This window comes from Girardinichthys multiradiatus, chromosome 12 (assembly GCF_021462225.1).
Source record: "Girardinichthys multiradiatus isolate DD_20200921_A chromosome 12, DD_fGirMul_XY1, whole genome shotgun sequence".
NCBI classification, from domain to species: Eukaryota; Metazoa; Chordata; class Actinopteri; order Cyprinodontiformes; family Goodeidae; genus Girardinichthys; species Girardinichthys multiradiatus.
This window is the reverse complement of record NC_061805.1, coordinates 44,516,823-44,535,899: the sequence shown is the minus strand read 5'-3', so window position 1 is coordinate 44,535,899 and position 19,077 is coordinate 44,516,823. Positions and strand designations below refer to the sequence as shown.

The window sequence follows — 19,077 nt, the reverse complement described above, 5'->3', positions numbered from 1 at the left end:
ATTCGGAAATCAAGGTGCCAGAGTCTGGAGGAAGACTGGGGAGAAGGAAATGCCAAAATGCCAGAAGTCCAGTGTCAAGTACCCACAGTCAGTGATGGTCCGGGGTGCCGTGTCAGCTGCTGGTGTTGGTCCACTGTGTTTTATCAAGTGCAGGGTCAATGCAGCTAGCTATCAGGAGATTTTGGAGCACTTCATGCTTCCATCTGCTGAAAAGCTTTATGGAGATGAAGATTTCATTTTTCAGCACGACCTGGCACCTGTTCACAGTGCCAAAACCACTGGTAAATGGTTTACTGACCATGGTATCACTGTGCTCAATTGGCCTGCCAACTCTCCTGGCCTGAACCCCATAGAGAATCTGTGGGATGTTGTGAAGAGAACGTTGAGAGACTCAAGACCCAACACTCTGGATGAGCTAAAGGCTGCTATCGAAGCATCCTGGGCCTCCATAAGACCTCAGCAGTGTCGCAGGCTGATTGCCTCCATGCCACGCTGCATTGAAGCAGTCATTTCTGCAAAAGGATTCCCGACCAAGTATTGAGTGCATAACTGTATATGATTATTTGAAGGTTGACGTTTTTTGTATTAAAAACACTTTTCTTTTATTGGTCGGATGAAATATGCTAATTTTGTGAGATAGGAATTTTGGGTTTTCATGAGCTGTATGCCAAAATCATCCGTATTAAGACAATAAAAGACCTGAAATATTTCTGTTAGTGTGCAATGAATCTAAAATATATGAATGTTAAATTTTCATCATGACATTATGGAAAATAATGAACTTTATCACAATATGCTAATATTTTGAGAAGGACCTGTAGATTGGTCAGTGTTGTGAGACTTTTGGCATAACCTAGGTTTATGTATACCCAAATTATTTTATATTAGATCACTATTTTAGTTCTTCCTGTTTAGGGTGGCAGATGCAAGGGCTTACCCAGGGTACGATTCTTTCCTTGGTATATTTGTTGTTTTTTTTTTTTTTTTTTTGGTTTTTTTGCTACAAAGGCTTTTACATCTTCTAAAACAACAATAATAGCAATAATACTAGGCTTTGGAGATGTCTTTTGAACCCAACCCTTTAAATATGCATACATATAGAAATTATATATGTATGTATTATATTTAACATCCCCAAAGCTGTTTTTAATGGTATGTTGTGTGTTTGTAAGTATGTGTATTTTATTATAATTTTGATTTTATTTCATCTATGTGTCCAGACGAGGTACAGAGATGAAAAAAAAAATTATGTAAACGTTTTAGATAATGACAGTGTGACTTTCACTGATTAAATTCATTGATAACTTAAAAAAAACAAAAGGCTCCAGAACTAGAAATGGTCTGGATTAACTTCTCTGGAATAAAATATCATGTTCGAGAAAAATAACTGCAGAGCTCTACTGTTGTACCCCATACACCATTAGTAAACAAATAAAAATATGTTACTGTCCCTTTAACTAGGTGAGTTCTAGGTGCGGTTTATTCCTGCCGACATTTCCGGACCTGTAAACTCTTGTAAACAAGGCAAGTCCGCCAAGTCTGCCGTGGAGACCCTGGAGGAGGCTCATCATGTCAGATCAGTGACCTTTGCTGGTACTAGAGCCCCATTTCCTGTGGTTTATAATGGTTATACTGGTTTCATCGCTGTGTGTCATAGGCAAGCGCTCACAGGTGGACTAGTCAGACAGGTTTGGACCAAAAGTCTTATTCTTCTTCGGCTATTTCTGAGGGCTATGTAGGAAAGGTAACATGAACATAGTCGCATCTCTGGCGCTTCTGTGTCTATCTGCTGCAGGTGAGTTGTGATTAAATAATTAGAACAGGTGAGTTGAACACAACTCCCGGGTTTTTACTCATGGTTTCTCTCTCCTCTTAAAGCGGCAGTTTCGGGCAACGAGTCCACCGAAACTGTCCAGTCAGCCGCACCGGGCGACAACAGAACCATCAATGCGCGTATCCAGCTTCCAATAACTAGTAAGTGGGCCAGTTATTGGGTGGACATTAAGTCCAGTATGGGTCTAATGGGATGATCTTGGGCGTTGGTTGCTTGCAGTCACTGAAGCAACTTTTCAACCAAACTGGTTCTTCCACATAATCCACTGTCTGCTCACATGAAAACGAGTGAACTGTGCATGGCTTGATGTAACAGTTGGTCCTTTTTATTTTAGGTTTTCTGTTTGAAATGTGGTTAGGCACCAATCTGATTTCTTTAAACAAAAGCCTACAAACCCCAAATCCTAGTAGGCATGGGCCAGTTACTGAAATCAAGATCTGCCATGGTTTTAAAGAGTAAAAATGTCAACACTGCTACAAGAGTGACATCCAAAGTCAGTTGTCAAGGAGCCCATGAGGACTGGAGTAAGACACCCCTGCTTTATAAGTCCTACCGTTCTTACATTCATTGAATAATTGAGCTTCCATTTCCGTACTTGTTGCTGCACATTGCTTGTCAGCAGGCCAGAATTAGAGCTACTACGTTCTTTTCATACATACACCAAATTTGTCAGTTTGAAAATGTTTCTGGTTGGGAATAAGATGAACAGTCATGATGTAACTAAAAGAGCACAACCTATCACTTATTAAGGTTTTAAAGCAACATATGGCAAGCTGTTTTGAATAACAGCCATTCGATCATGTTATACATTTTTCTTTCTAATTTTTGTGTCAATACCATTAATCTAATATTTCTTCTCAAGGTTATTATACTGGTGTGGGTGTGTGTGTGTATATATATATATATATATATACACACACACCCACACTGTTAAAAAAAATAAAGGGAACGCTCAAATAACACATCCTAGATCTGAATGAATGAAATATTCTCTTTGAATACTTTGTTCTGTACAAAGTTGAATGTGCTGACAACAAAATCACACAAAAATCATCAATGGAAATCAAATTTATTAACCAATGGAGGCCTGGATTTGGAGCCGCACACAAAATTAAAGTGGAAAAACACACTACAGGCTGATCCAACTTTGATGTAATGTCCTTAAAACAAGTCAAAATGAGCTTTCCTCTTTGAAATTTAGAGATTTGCTAAAATAAAGGACTGAGAAATCCAGAAATTTAACTCTGAAAAAGTACAGAATATTAACGGGAAAGAAAAGCTAGTTATCCCTCGTGCAGACTACCAATATGTGGTTATTTAGAACACAAAATCCTGCTTTTATGACTTGTTTGTTCTGTTCATGTTGCTACAATTAGGATTCCCCTGAAAAGAACGTTTAAAGCCTATATATCATACAACTAAAGTACAAAGACATCATCTTCAAGCAGCAGGATAATCACTTAAATCCTTTTTTGTTTTACCCTGTTGCAATGACACCCCCTTGTGGATGGTAGTTGCAGCAGAGTCCACTGGAGTCTCTGTCTCGTTTCGTCTGCATTGTCATACAGGTCCTTCTCAAAATATTAGCATATTGTGATAAAGTTAATTATTTTCCATAATGTCATGATGAAAATTTAACATTCATATATTTTAGATTCATTGCACACTAACTGAAATATTTCTTGTCTTTTATTGTCTTAATACGGATGATTTTGGCATACAGCTCATGAAAACCCAAAATTCCTATCTCACAAAATTAGCATATCATTAAAAGGGTCTCTAAACGAGCTATGAACCTAATCATCTGAATCAACGAGTTAACTCTAAACACCTGTAAAAGATTCCTGAGGCCTTTAAAACTCCCAGCCTGGTTCATCACTCAAAACCCCAATCATGGGTAAGACTGCCGACCTGACTGCTGTCCAGAAGGCCACTATTGACACCCTCAAGCAAGAGGGTAAGACACAGAAAGAAATTTCTGAACGAATAGGCTGTTCCCAGAGTGCTGTATCAAGGAACCTCAGTGGGAAGTCTGTGGGAAGGAAAAAGTGTGGCAGAAAACGTTGCACAACGAGAAGAGGTGACCGGACCCTGAGGAAGATTGTGGAGAAGGGCCGATTCCAGACCTTGGGGGACCTGCGGAAGCAGTGGACTGAATCTGGAGTAGAAACATCCAGAGCCACTGTGCACAGGCGTGTGCAGGAAATGGGCTACAGGTGCCGCATTCCCCAGGTCAAGCCACTTTTGAACCAGAAACAGCGGCAGAAGTGCCTGACCTGGGCTACAGAGAAGCAGCACTGGACTGTTGCTCAGTGGTCCAAAGTACTTTTTTTGGATGAAAGCAAATTCTGCATGTCATTCGGAAATCAAGGTGCCAGAGTCTGGAGGAAGACTGGGGAGAAGGAAATGCCAAAATGCCAGAAGTCCAGTGTCAAGTACCCACAGTCAGTGATGGTCTGGGGTGCCGTGTCAGCTGCTGGTGTTGGTCCACTGTGTTTTATCAAGGGCAGGGTCAATGCAGCTAGCTATCAGGAGATTTTGGAGCACTTCATGCTTCCATCTGCTGAAAAGCTTTATGGAGATGAAGATTTCATTTTTCAGCACGACCTGGCACCTGCTCACAGTGCCAAAACCACTGGTAAATGGTTTACTGACCATGGTATCACTGTGCTCAATTGGCCTGCCAACTCTCCTGACCTGAACCCCATAGAGAATCTGTGGGATATTGTGAAGAGAACGTTGAGAGACTCAAGACCCAACACTCTGGATGAGCTAAAGGCCGCTATCGAAGCATCCTGGGCCTCCATAAGACCTCAGTGCCACAGGCTGATTGCCTCCATGCCACGCCGCATTGAAGCAGTCATTTCTGCCAAAGGATTCCCAACCAAGTATTGAGTGCATAACTGTACATGATTATTTGAAGGTTGACGCTTTTTGTATTAAAAACACTTTTCTTTTATTGGTTGGATGAAATATGCTAATTTTGTGAGATAGGAATTTTGGGTTTTCATGAGCTGTATGCCAAAATCATCCATATTAAGACAATAAAAGACCTGAAATATTTCAGTTAGTGTGCAATGAATCTAAAATATATGAATGTAAAATTTTCATCATTACATTATGGAAAATAATTAACTTTATCACAATATGCTAATATTTTGAGAAGGACCTGTATGTCTCTCTCCGGGCTCCCAGATCCTCAGAGCTCTACAGAAACAACACATTTGTCTGAAATCATTTGTCCCATTCCTTATACTCTGCTCAAAAAATAAAGGAAACACTCAAATAAAACATCCTAGATCTGAATGAATGAAATATTCTCTTTGAATACTTTGTTCTGTACAAAGTTGAATGTGCTGACAACAAAATCACACAAAAAAATCATCAATTGAAATCACATTTATTAACCAATGGAGGCCTGGATTTGGAGTCACACAAAATTAAATTGGAAAAACACACTACAGGCTGATCCAACTTTGATGTAATGTCCTTAAAACAAGTCAAAATGAGGCTCAGTATTGTGTGTGACCTCCACGTGTCTGTATGACCTCCCTACAACGCCTGGGCATGCTCCTGATGAGACCATGGATGGTCTCCTGAGGGTTCTCCTCCCAGACCTGGACTAAAGCATCTGCCAACTCCTGGACCGTCTGTGGTGCAACGTGACGTTGGTGGATGGAGCGAGACATGATGTCCCAGATGTGCTCAATGAGATTCAGGTCTGGGGAACGGGCGGGCCAGTCCATAGCTTCAATGTCTTCATCTTGCAGGAACTGCTGACACACTCCAGCCACATGAGGTCTAGCATTGTCCTGCATTAGGAGGAACCCAGGGCCAAGCTCACCAGCATATGGTCTCACAAGGGGTCTGAGGATCTCATCTCTGTACCTAATGGTAGTCAGGCTACCTCGGGCGAGCACATAGAGGGCCATGCGGCCCTCCAAAGAAATGCCACGCCACACCATTACTGACCCACTACCAAATCGGTCATGCTGAAGGATGTTGCAGGCAGCAGATCGCTCTCCACGGTGTCTCCAGACTCTGTCACGTCTGTCACATGTGCTCAGTGTGAACCTGCTTTCATCTGTGAAGACCACAGGTTGCCAGTGGTGAATTTGCCAATCCAAGCGTCCTGCACGGTGTTGGGCTCTGAGCACAACCCCCATATCTGGACGTTGGGCCCTCATACCATCCTCATGGAGTCGGTTTCTAACAGTTTGTGCAGACACATGCACATTTGTGGCCTGCTGGAGGTCATTTTGCAGGGCTCTGGCAGTGCCCCTCTTGTTCCTCCTTGCACATAGGTGGAGGTAGCGGTCCTGCTGCTGGGTTGTTGCCCTCCTACGGCCTCCTCCACATCTCCTGGTGCCTCCAGGCTCTGGACACTACGCTGACAGACAGCAAACCTTCTTGCCACAGCTCGCATTGATGTGCCATCCTGGCAAAACTCACTCCATCGTGGACAGCGACACTGGTGTTCAACAGGTTTTAGCCTTGATGGTTCCTGGGTTGTTCCTTTAATGTTCTTACCAGTTTCATTTTATATGAGGGTGACAGTTTGGGTCTTCTTTCAGACAAGCGGTGACATATTTAAATAACTCGCATGCATTTATTTGGGCTGCTGATATTGGAATCTGCAACTGTTCCATCCATTTTGGCAAAGAACTACCAGCTCGGGTCCATTATTATCACCAGTTTATCTTAAAGAAACACACCAATTTTTAAACAACTAGTTGTATTTTCAAGTAATTCCTTTCTTGTATGTCTTCTTGTAAGAATGAAGCATTTGAGATTGTTCGTGGTTGTAACACGCTAAACTCTTTTATTTCAGGTGACGTATCTACAACAATCTACCCAACTGTTGTGCTCCCAAACAGGACACTCATCGCTGAGAATGGATCCACCATCTACTTTAGATGTTTCACGCAGTCCTACCCATCTCAGCAGCTGAACCTGACCTTCAGTGGAGCTTTGACTAATATCACAAGCCTGGCTTCCACCACACGTCCCCTCCTGGAATACTCGATAGTGAACATACAGCCCAGGTCTCAAGGAGTTTATACCTGCAGTGCCCTCACCACCGTCTCTAACCGCAGGGTTGATAACAGCACTGAGCTGCTGGTGTACTGTAAGTGGTTTGAGTAGAGATGTCTGCTCTGATGCTGCGATGTTTTTGCACATTTAAGGGTTCATCTAAACTCAACAACTGAAGTTCAGTTGTGACACAATTAGTTGTTTTGCTGGGTGTTCTGTTAGTTAAAGCCATTGCGTTTTGGAGCATCTTTCCGTGTGGATGACTCATAGGTCAGAGGTCACTGACTTAACAACATAAAAGATCTTCTGGTACTAAACTGAAAAGCTGTGAAAACTACAGATTTTCAAAGAAAAACAGAACATGCTTCAGAAAACCTAAAAAATACTACTTATAGTCACTTTACAAGAAATTCTGGCTATTGAGAAGCAAAATATTAAATAAATGGGGCACAATATCAAAAATGTTTGCTAAAACAATGCTACTGCTATCAAAACAATGGCCAGGACATCATACCACACAATAAATGTCTAAAATAAAGTTAGCCATTTTAGCGTTATTTGCAACTTACCGCTTTGCTGCGTTCGTCATTTCCGTAGACAGAAGGAACCGACCCCTTAATCAGATGAAGTCTTTCAGCAAATCCTTCTTGATACTGGTGGAGGTTGCTGAAAGCACTTGTCTTTGAATTCAGGGAAATGGGAATTTTCCCACTGATGTAGGAACATTTCCATGAAAGATAAAATGTAACCAGGCACTTCAAAGAGGTTCTGATGCTGAGGGACGGTGTAATGAATTGTGTGGGGTAATACACCCAACAACCGAACCAAACCTATCCTCTTTCAGAATAGGCATACTTGAAGATTGGACTACAAAATTGCAGCGAGAAATAAAATGTGGCGGACATGCAAAATTGATCATCCGCAGACTGTGACCTTATTTAGCTGTTCCCCATCAAATACAATGACGTAACAGTTGGAAACAGATGATAGAGAAAACTGAACGGACTGAAAAATATGACCCAAACAGAATAGAAGCATATCTACGTAGCACCTGTAGAGACTAAATTGAACTTTTATGCAATTCTGCAGACTCAAAGTACAAAATGTATTTAAAGTCTAAAATATTGGATTTTGCATGATATGTCCCCTTTTTAAAAGAGCATCTTTTTAATAAAAGTTTTTAAAACTTGTTTAGAAATGTTTCACATCTTTGGTGCCCATTCCCAAATGCTCCTCTAAACCAGACTAAAACTGAAATGGATGGTTTTGACTCTAAGACATAAATAAAAGATACATTTTAAAACTTAGTAAAAATGTTAATGTGCTACATCTCAAACATTTAAAGTGCCTTGCAAATGTACTTTTTGAAAATGTTGTCAAGTTACAACCAGAAACTTTGATGTATTTTATTGGGAATTATATGGTATCACAAAGTGGAGTGGTATGGAGTTGTGTTCAGCAATCCTAAGTCGATGCCTAGTTTTGCGTGTAGACCTAAACGTTCAGTTTGTTTCGCAGCTGATCAGAGCTCCTTCTTCAACATGTTTGCTGTTTCCGCTGCAGGGCTTGTAACAAACAGGATTTCTAATGGTTTTATACCCATCACTCTTAATAAAAGCCAGACTTTGTTCCGGAATAAATGACAAATAGATTCTCCTACCTGAGCTGTGGATCTCTGGAGTTCCTCCAGAGTTACCATGGTCTTCTTGGCTGTTTCTCTGATTAATGCTCTCCTTGGCCAGCCTGTTGGTTTAGGTGGGCAGCCATGTCTTGGTAGGTTGTAGGGTGAGGTGGCCTAAGCTTGCAATATATTTTCTAACCTAACCCTGTTTTAAACTTCTCCACAACCTCATCCCTGACCTGTCTGCTGTGTTCCTTGGTTTTCTTGAAGCTGCTTCTTTAGCAAACATATGAGACCTTCAGAGAACAGCTGTATTTACATTGAGATGTAAATTATACTCAGTCTATCAAGTCATTAAAACTCCTGAGGGCAATTGGTTACACTAGTTGTGTACATTAACGCCCCAGCTAGCTCTGTGCACATGTTGGATGTTGTTCATCAATGAGCCCTACGATTTGTAACTTAATTTGAACATCTCACACACCACTGGTTCTAAACTGGCCATCGTTATACCTGCAGACCTCTACATTGGTATGGTTTCATTTAGGAATCCATCCTTGTTCTGCTGCCCCCCGATTGACATTCAGAGGCGTCACAAAGACAGTACAGTCACAACCTGTGCTCCAATTCTGCTCTATCTTCCTGAAATACACTGCAGCATGAGTTTAAATTGTCCACTTTGAACCTTCTGGGACATTTTAGACACATTTTAAAAGAAAAATGGAATGGAAAAATCATTTCAAATCTGTTCTTGTTTTTAAGTTTTGTTTTTAACTCTCCTTTCTTCCTTCCAAATGCCAAGATGATGTTTATGATTATTTTGTTATTTTATGTACCTGATCGCTTGTGTCCATGTTACAGGTCTCTGTTGTAAATGAGACAACCAGTCTAAATAAATACAAAGCTTCTTTAGGGGTATCAGAGTTAAGAGGGCTGAAAACAAACGCATGCCTCCCAACTCAGATTTTTATTTTTAAAACATATAGAAAACCTAATTTTTTCTTTTGCTCTTCACAATGCGGTTTTGCGGTTGTAATGAAATGTGGCGACGTTGAAGCGGTGTGAAAGCACGGTACAATTTTAATTACAATGTAGCAGCTTTTTGTGAAGTTCTTTCTGAATATGCCTCCCATCATTAAACAAATAATGGTTTTGTGTTAAAATGATAGAATAAATACCTTTTAGTCATGTTTCTCTCCCTGTTTGTGTCTTTTCTAGATATACCGAGCAAACACCCTGACTGTATGTTTGTCCAAGCACAGGACACCTCCAGCGTCCAGCTGAACTGCTCCTGGTTTGGGGCATATCCGACCCCGGAGCTGCGGTGGGGCGAAGACGGTGACTTCCAGGTGACAAACAACCTCGGTTTGACACTGAACAGCTCTATGCTGCACGACAAGCAGAAGGTGACGTGCATGGCGTTGCACAAACTGCTTAAACAAGAAAATCAGAAATCTTGCTCCATTACCCTCCGTAAGTATCCTTTAATCAAATAAGATTTTTTACAGTGTTTGATTTTTTTTTTTTTTTTTACAATTCTCAGAATTGATCATTCATATTTTCATTCATTCTTAACAAATAAAAGGCTCAGTTTACATTTATAAAATAATATGAATTGAAGCTTTAGTCGGATTATTTTTAAATGACAGGTAAAAACAAGAAACGTAAAATGGTTCGAGAGAAAAAGAGAAGGTACATTTAACAGCAGTAGTTGTTGCTCTGGGGGCCATCACGGAGTGTACAGGCGTAGCCGTCATTCCTGCTTTGGTTTCTCAGCTGTTTGTACTTGTTTTAACTCTTCAGTATCCTCAGTGCATCATTAGACAGCGTTGCTACGCAGTCTGGGAAAGTCTAATAAGTCTTAACTAAAGCACTGTTTTCCACACTGATTTATGACATGCTGTATTTAGCAACACATGCCATGATTTTGACATTTAACTCCCATCTTTATTTTGGTTTTTGACTTATTGACTGTATGCCAACTCATTTGGAAATCAAAAGGGCTCAAATTAACCACATATTTGGTCTGCAGACAACTTTAGACTACTTTTAGGTTCAGAATTTGACTTGTGATTCTTAAAGTGGTTGTAAAATGCCAAACAAAGCACTAAAGGTGCTATGTTGCTGAAAATAAAGGCTTCAGAGTTTGCAAACTGTGCTTTAGTAATCTGGATTTAGTCTACCATTCCTTATTTTAAAACTCCATGGTCCTTAATTAGAGCTAATTCAAATGGGTCCAGATGCCACAAAGGCCCTGTACCTGGAGGCCAGTTTCAGCATTATGTTGTTCTGTTTTTTGTGGAACACATCATAAGACCAGACGGCTATTCAGGGAGGTTCAGAGTTAATATTGTGTTCATAAATGTCCAGAATGTTATAAAAATGCCACAAAAAATAAAGGAAAATGTTTAAATGAAAAATGCGTAGGAGGTTCTGCTCTGCATTAATTCTACCTGTCTGTTAGCATCCAGGTTGGTTCCTGGCTGTAAAATTAACAGAGAAAAACGCGCTGTTGCTGCATTCTGATACAATCACTTATTTAGAGGCGATCTCTGATGTCTGCAGTACTTTGTCACATGTTTTTTTTTCCTCATTCCCTTTTCTCACCCTTCTTCTGTCTTGAACTACCCATTTAAGGATGTTTTCCTTTGTCTTGGTCTTGTTTCTTCTGTGTTTAACATCTAACTGCTTCTGTTTCTGCATCTCACAACTGCAAGACTAATCTTGATGAAATAGCACAGCCAAACCTATTGTAGGCCATCAGATCGAGAGGAGAACAATAAAGCACATATAATTTGTTTTCCTGTGAAGTTTTACTGGGAATTTGTTTCTAGCTTTTTCTTTGAATATTGATCCAGAATGAAAAGTGAAATGAGCAAAAAAAGCTTTAATTTGGTTTCAGTCAGCAGAGGCGCAAACACTTCACAATTCTGTCTATTCGTCCTTTTATTTATCTCCCACACGCCCTCTAATACATTACAAAGCCTAATTAGTGAGAATTTAAATATCAATTGAATTATTAAAGTAACATATTAATGGTTAGCTGTGAACAAAAACAGCTGCTCATTGATATGTTGGTAATGGACAGAATTTGATGTATATTCTGTGTTTTTGGATAAGCTCTCTGGTGGCTGCTGCAGATGTGTACATTGTTAAAGAATCTGTTTTTTGAGAGTGCTGTATCCAAGCATATTAATTGACAGTTGAGTGGAAGGAAAAAGTAGGGTAGGAAAGCACCATTCTCTAACCATCAGGGGAAACTGCAGCTTTGAGATGATTGTGAGTTAAATCCCATTTAAAAAGTTTGGGTGAGATTCACAAGGTGTGGACTGCAGCTAGAGTTACTTCTTTGTAAGAAAACAGAGATGGACTGGACTGTTGCTCTTGCTCTTGTTCCTGGTCCTCAGAGTAAAACTTAAATTTCATTTGGAAAATATGGTCCCAGAGTATGGAGGAAGAGTAGAGGGGGACACCAGCCATCTACCAGGAGATTTTAGAGCACTTCATGCTTCTCTTTGCTGACGAGCTTTATGGAGATGCTGATTGCCAAAAGCGGTTTCACTGAGCGTTGTATGACTGTGCATGGTTGGCCAGCAAACCCGCTTAATCTAAAAACACCGGTGGAAATGCACCTCATGTCCACAATTAGATATTCTGCTGTACCTGTGATCCGTTATGCCTGTTTCTGTTCCACGTTCTCTGGAAACGGTGTCATAAAGTGAATGGCAACATGATCTCTCTGAAATACCGTGACTTTTAAATGGCCTTCATAGGTTAGACGTTAGTGATTATTAAATAAAGGGCTTAGTGCAGTAGTCACCAGCTCCAGTTCTCAGTTCTTGATTTAAATGAATGGCCTGTTACCAGGCCTCTCCAGAACTTTATGAAACAATGAGGTGTGTTTGAGAAGGGATGCATCTCAAAGTTGCAGGACGGTGGCTCTCATGGACTGAAGACCCGTGGTTTAGTATGAGTCGTAGCATTTATGAGGACAAAAGGTACATGTCCAACCTTCAGCTCAAACCAGATGTTCTATGAACAAAGCCTTTGTTACAGAATCTACAGCTTTCAGTGGAGCTACCTTTTACTTTAGAGAAGAGCTCGTGTTTCTGCTGTCTGTGATGCACTCACTTGGTTAGAGGTCAAATCAAACTTTTTAAAATAACCTTCAAACAGTCTGATTACCTCACGGTTTAAACCTACGCTATTTAATACAGCACAAAGCAAAGATATTCAACAGAAAATACGTGTGGTGTGAGTCGCAGCGTGCTGTGAGTAATGCATAGTGATCTTCTGTGCTTCCTCCTGTTTAGGTGACAGGCCATTCTTCATCAAATTACTGTTTTGTTGTGTGAAAACCTTTAATCAAGACTCTCGTTCGTACAAAAATATGGATAAAATGTAGTTCTGTACAGAGTAGTGGAATAATTTTGGGTTACAGTCATTGTCTTCATTTTTTTTTTAAACTTTCACTTTCATTTGTGGGAGTTTTGCTATAAACACAGCCAGGGAGGCATTGCAGGAATTGTGTTCATGATGGCTGAATTATTCTCGAGCCATGCTAATGACATAAAGATCCTTATCACATGAGGGAGTTCTTTGAACAGCAAGGTGCAGATTTAAAAGCATACAAGCTGCTCTTATTGTATCAGTCTTCATTGACTGATCGGCAAACCAGGACCTGAGCTGTTTGTTTCTTTGTCAAGCAAATAATCCAAAATCTAATTTCTCTTGTTTTATACTAGAGTAATGAAGGGTTTTACAATTTAGAGATTCTGACACGCATAGTTTAAATGTTAGATGTTTAATGAATTAGTAGGTGACCTAAATGTGCTGCAATGATTTATGATATCTGATAAAAGCAATGACTTCATATTGATATGGTATTGGTACCTACAAATGTCTCCGAGTAGGAAGCTCGTATCCATTCTTTTTGTAGTGAATATATATTGTGCCTATTTATTGGCATCCCTGGTAAAAGTGTATAAAAAGCCTTAAAACAAATTAATTTAGTATTTGAGTAGCTTAATCTTTATGGAAAATCTTAGAAAAACCCTGCTTTTATTTAAGTGGGAATATCTGGAAAAAAGCCTCAGGCTCACTGTAACGTATGGTGGAGGATATGTGATGCTGTGGGTCTCTTCCAAAGGCCCCTGCAACCATGTTAGAATTCATGGGATTATGAACTCTTTGAAATACCATGACATTTTAGGGAAAGTCTGGCAATCTCTACCAGGAAGCTGAATATGGCTCGTGTTTTAGCTGGATGATGGTCTCAAACATACGGCCAAATAAACAGTTCACCAGACACGAAATCAACCATCTCCAAAGACTAAAGAAAACGTGTGGAATGAGCTGAAGAGCAGAGGAACCAGGACTCTGGGTGATTAAAGCAACAAAAGAAAAGTAAAAAAAAAAAAATTATAACTTTGATTTGTTTCTCTTTCCGCAGGAGCTCCATTTCCTGAGGGCAAACCGTTGGTCACAGTTCTGGAGGGAACCAACTTGACTCTAACCTGCAGTGAGAACACGTCCTTACCGCCTGCCAACACCACATGGAGGAAAGGCCAAAATCAAGACCTGATCGTTTCTGGATCTAGGTACATCCTGTCCTTTGAAGGACCTGCCGTCAAGCTGACCATAGTCAACATCAGCAAGGACGACGAACGCTACTATTTCTGCCGCAGCGAGAACGCGCTCGGGGTGCGCGAGCTGGAAGTCTACCTCACTGTGAAAAGTCAGTTTAAAAGGACTTTGCATGTATGAAGTTATGCGAATGGTGTTGTTCCAACAGTGATATAGGGTGCTGTAGCGGTAAACAGAAGTTGATGTAATCTAGAAGGCAGTCATTTCAGGTGTTGACTCCAGGTCTGGAATACTTATGGACCCGCTGCTCCATCCTTTTCCTTCTTTGAAATTCTGTCATCTTTATGTTTTTTCCACAGCATCATCCTCAGCGTACACTGGAGCAGTGATTGGTGTGTTCATAGCTGCCCTGATTGTGGGCTCTGCTTTCATCATGGTTAAAGTACTTTACTCCAGGAGACACACAATCTGTCTGGGTAACTTTTGTTTCACTCTATTTGTTAACATGAAATCTAGATAAGACACATTTGCTGTTATTTGAGAGTGTCAAAACTAACTTCACTTTTTTTTTTTTCAGGAGGAGGCTTCATGTGAGTATCTCACTTTGCATGAATAATTTTTCCAACCATAAAATGTCTTTGCAGCTATCACTGCTGATACTGCTCCTGATTAGTTGCATTCACAACAGGAGTGGCCACACCTATGTGCAATATTTCCCCAGTATAAATGATCAAATATAAAAAAATGGCCCATCTTGAACAGTTTTTTTTTTTTTTTTTTTATACCTAAAAGTAAAATACTTACACCAGTAAAACCAAAGCCTACAAATACCAAAACATGTCAAGAAGTGGTCTTTCAGGAGAAAGACTTTCACTCATGATGTCACTGACATAAATGTAGGTAATTACGTCCTCGTTAAACAAAGCACACCCGTTTGTTGAGCTAGATGAAAGCGGTTAGAAAATAACTTAAACTTGAAGGCTGTCTACCTGGATTGTTAATTAGTAACCAAAAAACTTTAAATAAAGCAAAAGCATTCTAATGTAATGGGATGTTCAGGGCCATCTGTTTAGGCATTATAAATCAACAGATATTTTACTGTTTCCCGACAGGAATTTGGCTTGGACTGGACAATGTATGGTCCATTAGGATTCATTGTCCAGTAAATTCATCCACTTTGAACTATGTAATGAAGGATGGCAATGTCAAAATAACCGGCTAAAACTATACAAATAAATGTGAAAAATAAGGAGAAGTTGACGAATGCCTGAAGCCCACACTTTGAAAACAATTGCGTGCATTCAAATGGGATCCTACATGTTCGTGGAAGTCCTGGTTGTGTTCGCAGTAGTTGCTTTCAGTGGCAGCGACGCACAGAAGTGGGAGTGTTATGATGGAAGAATGTGAATACAGGGTTGACAAGATTAGACCCAGTCTTCTGAAGTGAAAAGGTTTTTATTTGACCTTTTTTATTAGAAAAATTGTAAAACAACAAAGGACAAAAAAGCTATACTTTGAGAACATTATAGAACAAAATGTAGATGCATTATTATTAGTTTGCTAGTTTTTTTAAATTCTATTTTAGGAGTGTTTGTGCAAACTTTTATTGCATACAATAAAATGTGCTAAAAAAAGCTTGAATTCATCTCAACTCCTAGCTTCAAAATAATGAATAATAATAATAAACAATACATTTACAATAATGCGGGTACATTTGTTTAAATGTTCATCTTTTTAGTTTTATTTTATTTTAGTAGTCCTTTGGATTGAGGTTCAAAGGTCCTTTTTTAATGAACAAAAGTTAATTGATAATGAAAGAGTTCAGATTATATAAAAAAGCGAAACGTCCAGTTCTCCACAGGTTCTGACCCCTAACAGAGACCTACAGTGTGTGTGCACTGATGGGAGTGGTTCTTATCTGTTTTCCTTCAACTGCCAAGATGTTGCCAAACCCTTCTGAGAAAAACTGTTGTTTCTCAGAAAGTCAATACCCACACAAACGTTTCTTTTATACCAGACATAGCTGAACATTTATACTGATTTGTACGGACTCATTTTAACCGGCCTAATGTGGATTTTGTTTTTTACGTAAGTTAAACACAAAACAGTTGGTACTTACATAACAAAAGAAATGTGATTCAGAAAATATACTCAGAGATATCACATAACACCTCATATTGGCTCAGTCTTTCTGTTCCTAATATTTCCATGTAAAGTAGCTTTCTTTGTTTATCACACTGGCAACTGATGTTCACATTTTAACAAGAAATCTAAAAAGATACATCTACAGCTGCTATTACAATAAAAACAAAACATGATTTTAAACCAATTTTAGTTTCTATTCATATGTAGCAGTTTCAGAAAATATATTTATTTTTATTTATATGCAGATGTGTTCAGTTGTGCAGCAATCCTGTTTTTAACTGGGGCTTTTATCTAATGTGAAATTATCATTATCTTTTAAAGACTTTAACAGAGTGATCCATTATCTTATTACATCCCAACTGGATTATTGTAACACTTGATATGTTGCTGTTAGTCAGGCGTGCCTCACAAGACTGCAGTTGCTCCAAAATGCTGCAGCTTTGCTTCTGACGTGAACTGAAAGGCATGAACATATTTCCCTGGTGTTCTCTTATAAACATACTAGATATAGAAAAAACATTTAGACCAATATAAGGAAAAAGTGGCCCTCATACAAAGCAGGTTGAGGAAAGTTTAAACTAATAAGGACTAACCCCTAAACTATAAAGTTGGATCTTAGTGAAAGTTTGTAATTTACTGAAAAACCTTGTTTACATTCAGTATCTAGTGTTTCTCGTCAGTTCTTTAGGAGCTGAATGCATTCCCAGAACAGAGATTGGAATAAATTTAAAACCTTGTTTGTTTTCATCTGAGTCAGTTTTCTGCTTTGTTGCTTTTGCTCAGGAATTCCAGCTTTTCTTGGTAGGTTGCTACCGACAACAGTTCTTCTCTCAAAAGCATCCTTGTGTTCAGGTTCTGCTCCAAAAACAAAGCTTCTTTGAACTGAACAGTTCATTTTCTACGTTTTCTAGCAATCAGTATTTTGTTTTATATTTTTCCTTCCTTTGGAATTTAAAAACAGATTTATGATATCAGTGTTAAAAAAAAATCATCTTGTGTCCAGAGCTGTAGCTGCACTCTAAAGTCATAATAATTCCTCTCTGCAGGCAAGCTGAGGACAGCGGAGACGTGCTGGACCTGGTGGACTCGGACGATGAGCAGATCTTTCACGACACTGTCCCACAGCTGCCTCCTTTAGCCAACGGTCGGCACACAACACTGGTCCAGATACATCGGATCCCTTCCAGTAAGACCTCATCCAGGTTCCTACACATTTTCCATATCAAAATTAAACATTTTTCCAGACTTCCATATTTTTTAAGACTCTCAAGGAATTTTAATTACATTCAGAACAACTGAGCTTTGTTGTGTATATGTTCCAATCCTGAAACAACACGGTGGGTTAAACAGGTTTTCATTTCAGGAGTTTGGTATAAGGCATCTGGTTTAATTTAGACAAACCCATTTTTTTAAATTCATACCATAAAAGCTTATTAAATCTAGTCTGACTTTCCTGCACTAAATACTAAATATTCTGTAAAGAACTTTGTTACACCTTTTTATTCTAGCTTTAGAAATACGAGTGTCGATGCTTTAACAGAACCACAGGTCCATCTTACAGCCCTTATCTAAGAGGGTTCTAGAGGCCGAAAATCTGGCAAATAATATTTTATAATTGAGTTTGCATTTTACTGGCTCAAAAAAACAAGCAAAAAAAAACAACAACCAATGAACTGGACTTAAACTGAAGTTTTGATATGGCAAATTAAAGAAATGAAGTTGCTGCTACATACAAAGACTTTTATTTTGCAGACATTCAGATTATTCTCTTTTGGATGGTAAAATAAAGGATCAAATCCTCTTCTACTCAGGTGAGGATCACGAGGACACCGAGACTGCTGGAACGGACCCACAGCCGCCTGAACAGAAAGAAGAGCCGACAGAAGAGGCGGAGGATCTTGTATCATTTTAGGGACAAGGTGTTTGAAGAAGAATGTATAATGTTTGGAAAATATATTCTACTTCTAACTGAAACTGAATAAGACTCAAACTCAAACTGTTTTTTATGTTGTACATTTTTGTAAGTTTCTTTTTATGATTGTTTTTATGTTTGTACAGAATTTTAAACGAGTGACATTAAAGCATTGAATATGTCTGTGGAAACGAAGTACCATCTTGGCCTCTTTTGGGTGGTTTTTACCTCTGTCACAAATTATTTGTGTTTTAAATTAGACCTATTATATATTAATTTACAGTAAATAATACTGATTTACTGACTTTGCTCAGCATTATATCTAATTCAGCTTATGTACATTTACTGAGCCCCTCAGTAAGTTTTATGCATTTTACATTATTTCTGTGTGGTCTTTTTAATAGGTCAAAGCAAGTTAAAAGTATTTAAATAATGTATTGCAGATACGTCAAAAGCAGATCCAGCATAAAAACTCGATCCGCTGGAAATGAGCCGTGTGAGCTTGGATGTGAATAATTAATGCCATGTATGCATGTTAAAAGGGTTGGCTTTTTTTTTTTTTTTAGCTCTGTGTGCTTACATGATTACAAGATGACTGATGTTAAACCAGTCATCTAAAACAGCAGTCATTAACTGCAGAAAAGGTTTATATTACTCAATCAGATATTTGGTGAGAAAAAGAAAAAAAGAACTTTATTAAGGGTGGATATATGGTAAAAATAAACTTTTATAATTATATGTTTAGCAGTAACAACTCATCCCGTTTTAGCTCAAATTCCCTGCATGAAAAAAACATACTCCTTAAAGATAAAACATGCTCCAGAGCTTTTAGGCTAAACATTTTTGAACAGATTTCCATCTGCCTGTACCGTTTTACCTCTGCTAAAACAATTTTAATTTAAAAGGTAACAATACGGAAAGTGCAGTCTTGCTCCATAAAAGCTA

General features: G+C 39.0%; 1 protein-coding gene across 1 annotated transcript; it reads left to right on the top strand.

Moving 5' to 3' along the window:
- Positions 1 to 1,497: 1,497 nt before the first annotated feature.
- vsig10 (V-set and immunoglobulin domain containing 10) lies at positions 1,498 to 18,327 on the top strand. The gene is made up of 9 exons (XM_047381121.1): positions 1,498 to 1,795; positions 1,879 to 1,974; positions 6,666 to 6,962; positions 9,708 to 9,962; positions 13,942 to 14,226; positions 14,435 to 14,551; positions 14,653 to 14,665; positions 17,267 to 17,406; positions 18,032 to 18,327. The coding sequence occupies exons 1-9, from the start codon at positions 1,750 to 1,752 to the stop codon at positions 18,130 to 18,132; spliced, it is 1,350 nt and encodes a 449-aa protein (XP_047237077.1). The 5' UTR covers positions 1,498 to 1,749; the 3' UTR covers positions 18,133 to 18,327.
- Positions 18,328 to 19,077: the final 750 nt, after the last annotated feature.

Coding starts and splice junctions, on each gene's coding strand:
- vsig10 (XM_047381121.1), top strand. CDS start 1,750: ATGAACATAGTCGCATCTCTGGCGCTTCTGTGTCTATCTGCTGCAG. Junction 1,796..1,878: donor TCTGTGTCTATCTGCTGCAG/GTGAGTTGTGAT, acceptor CTCCTCTTAAAG/CGGCAGTTTCGGGCAACGAG. Junction 6,963..9,707: donor CACTGAGCTGCTGGTGTACT/GTAAGTGGTTTG, acceptor TGTCTTTTCTAG/ATATACCGAGCAAACACCCT.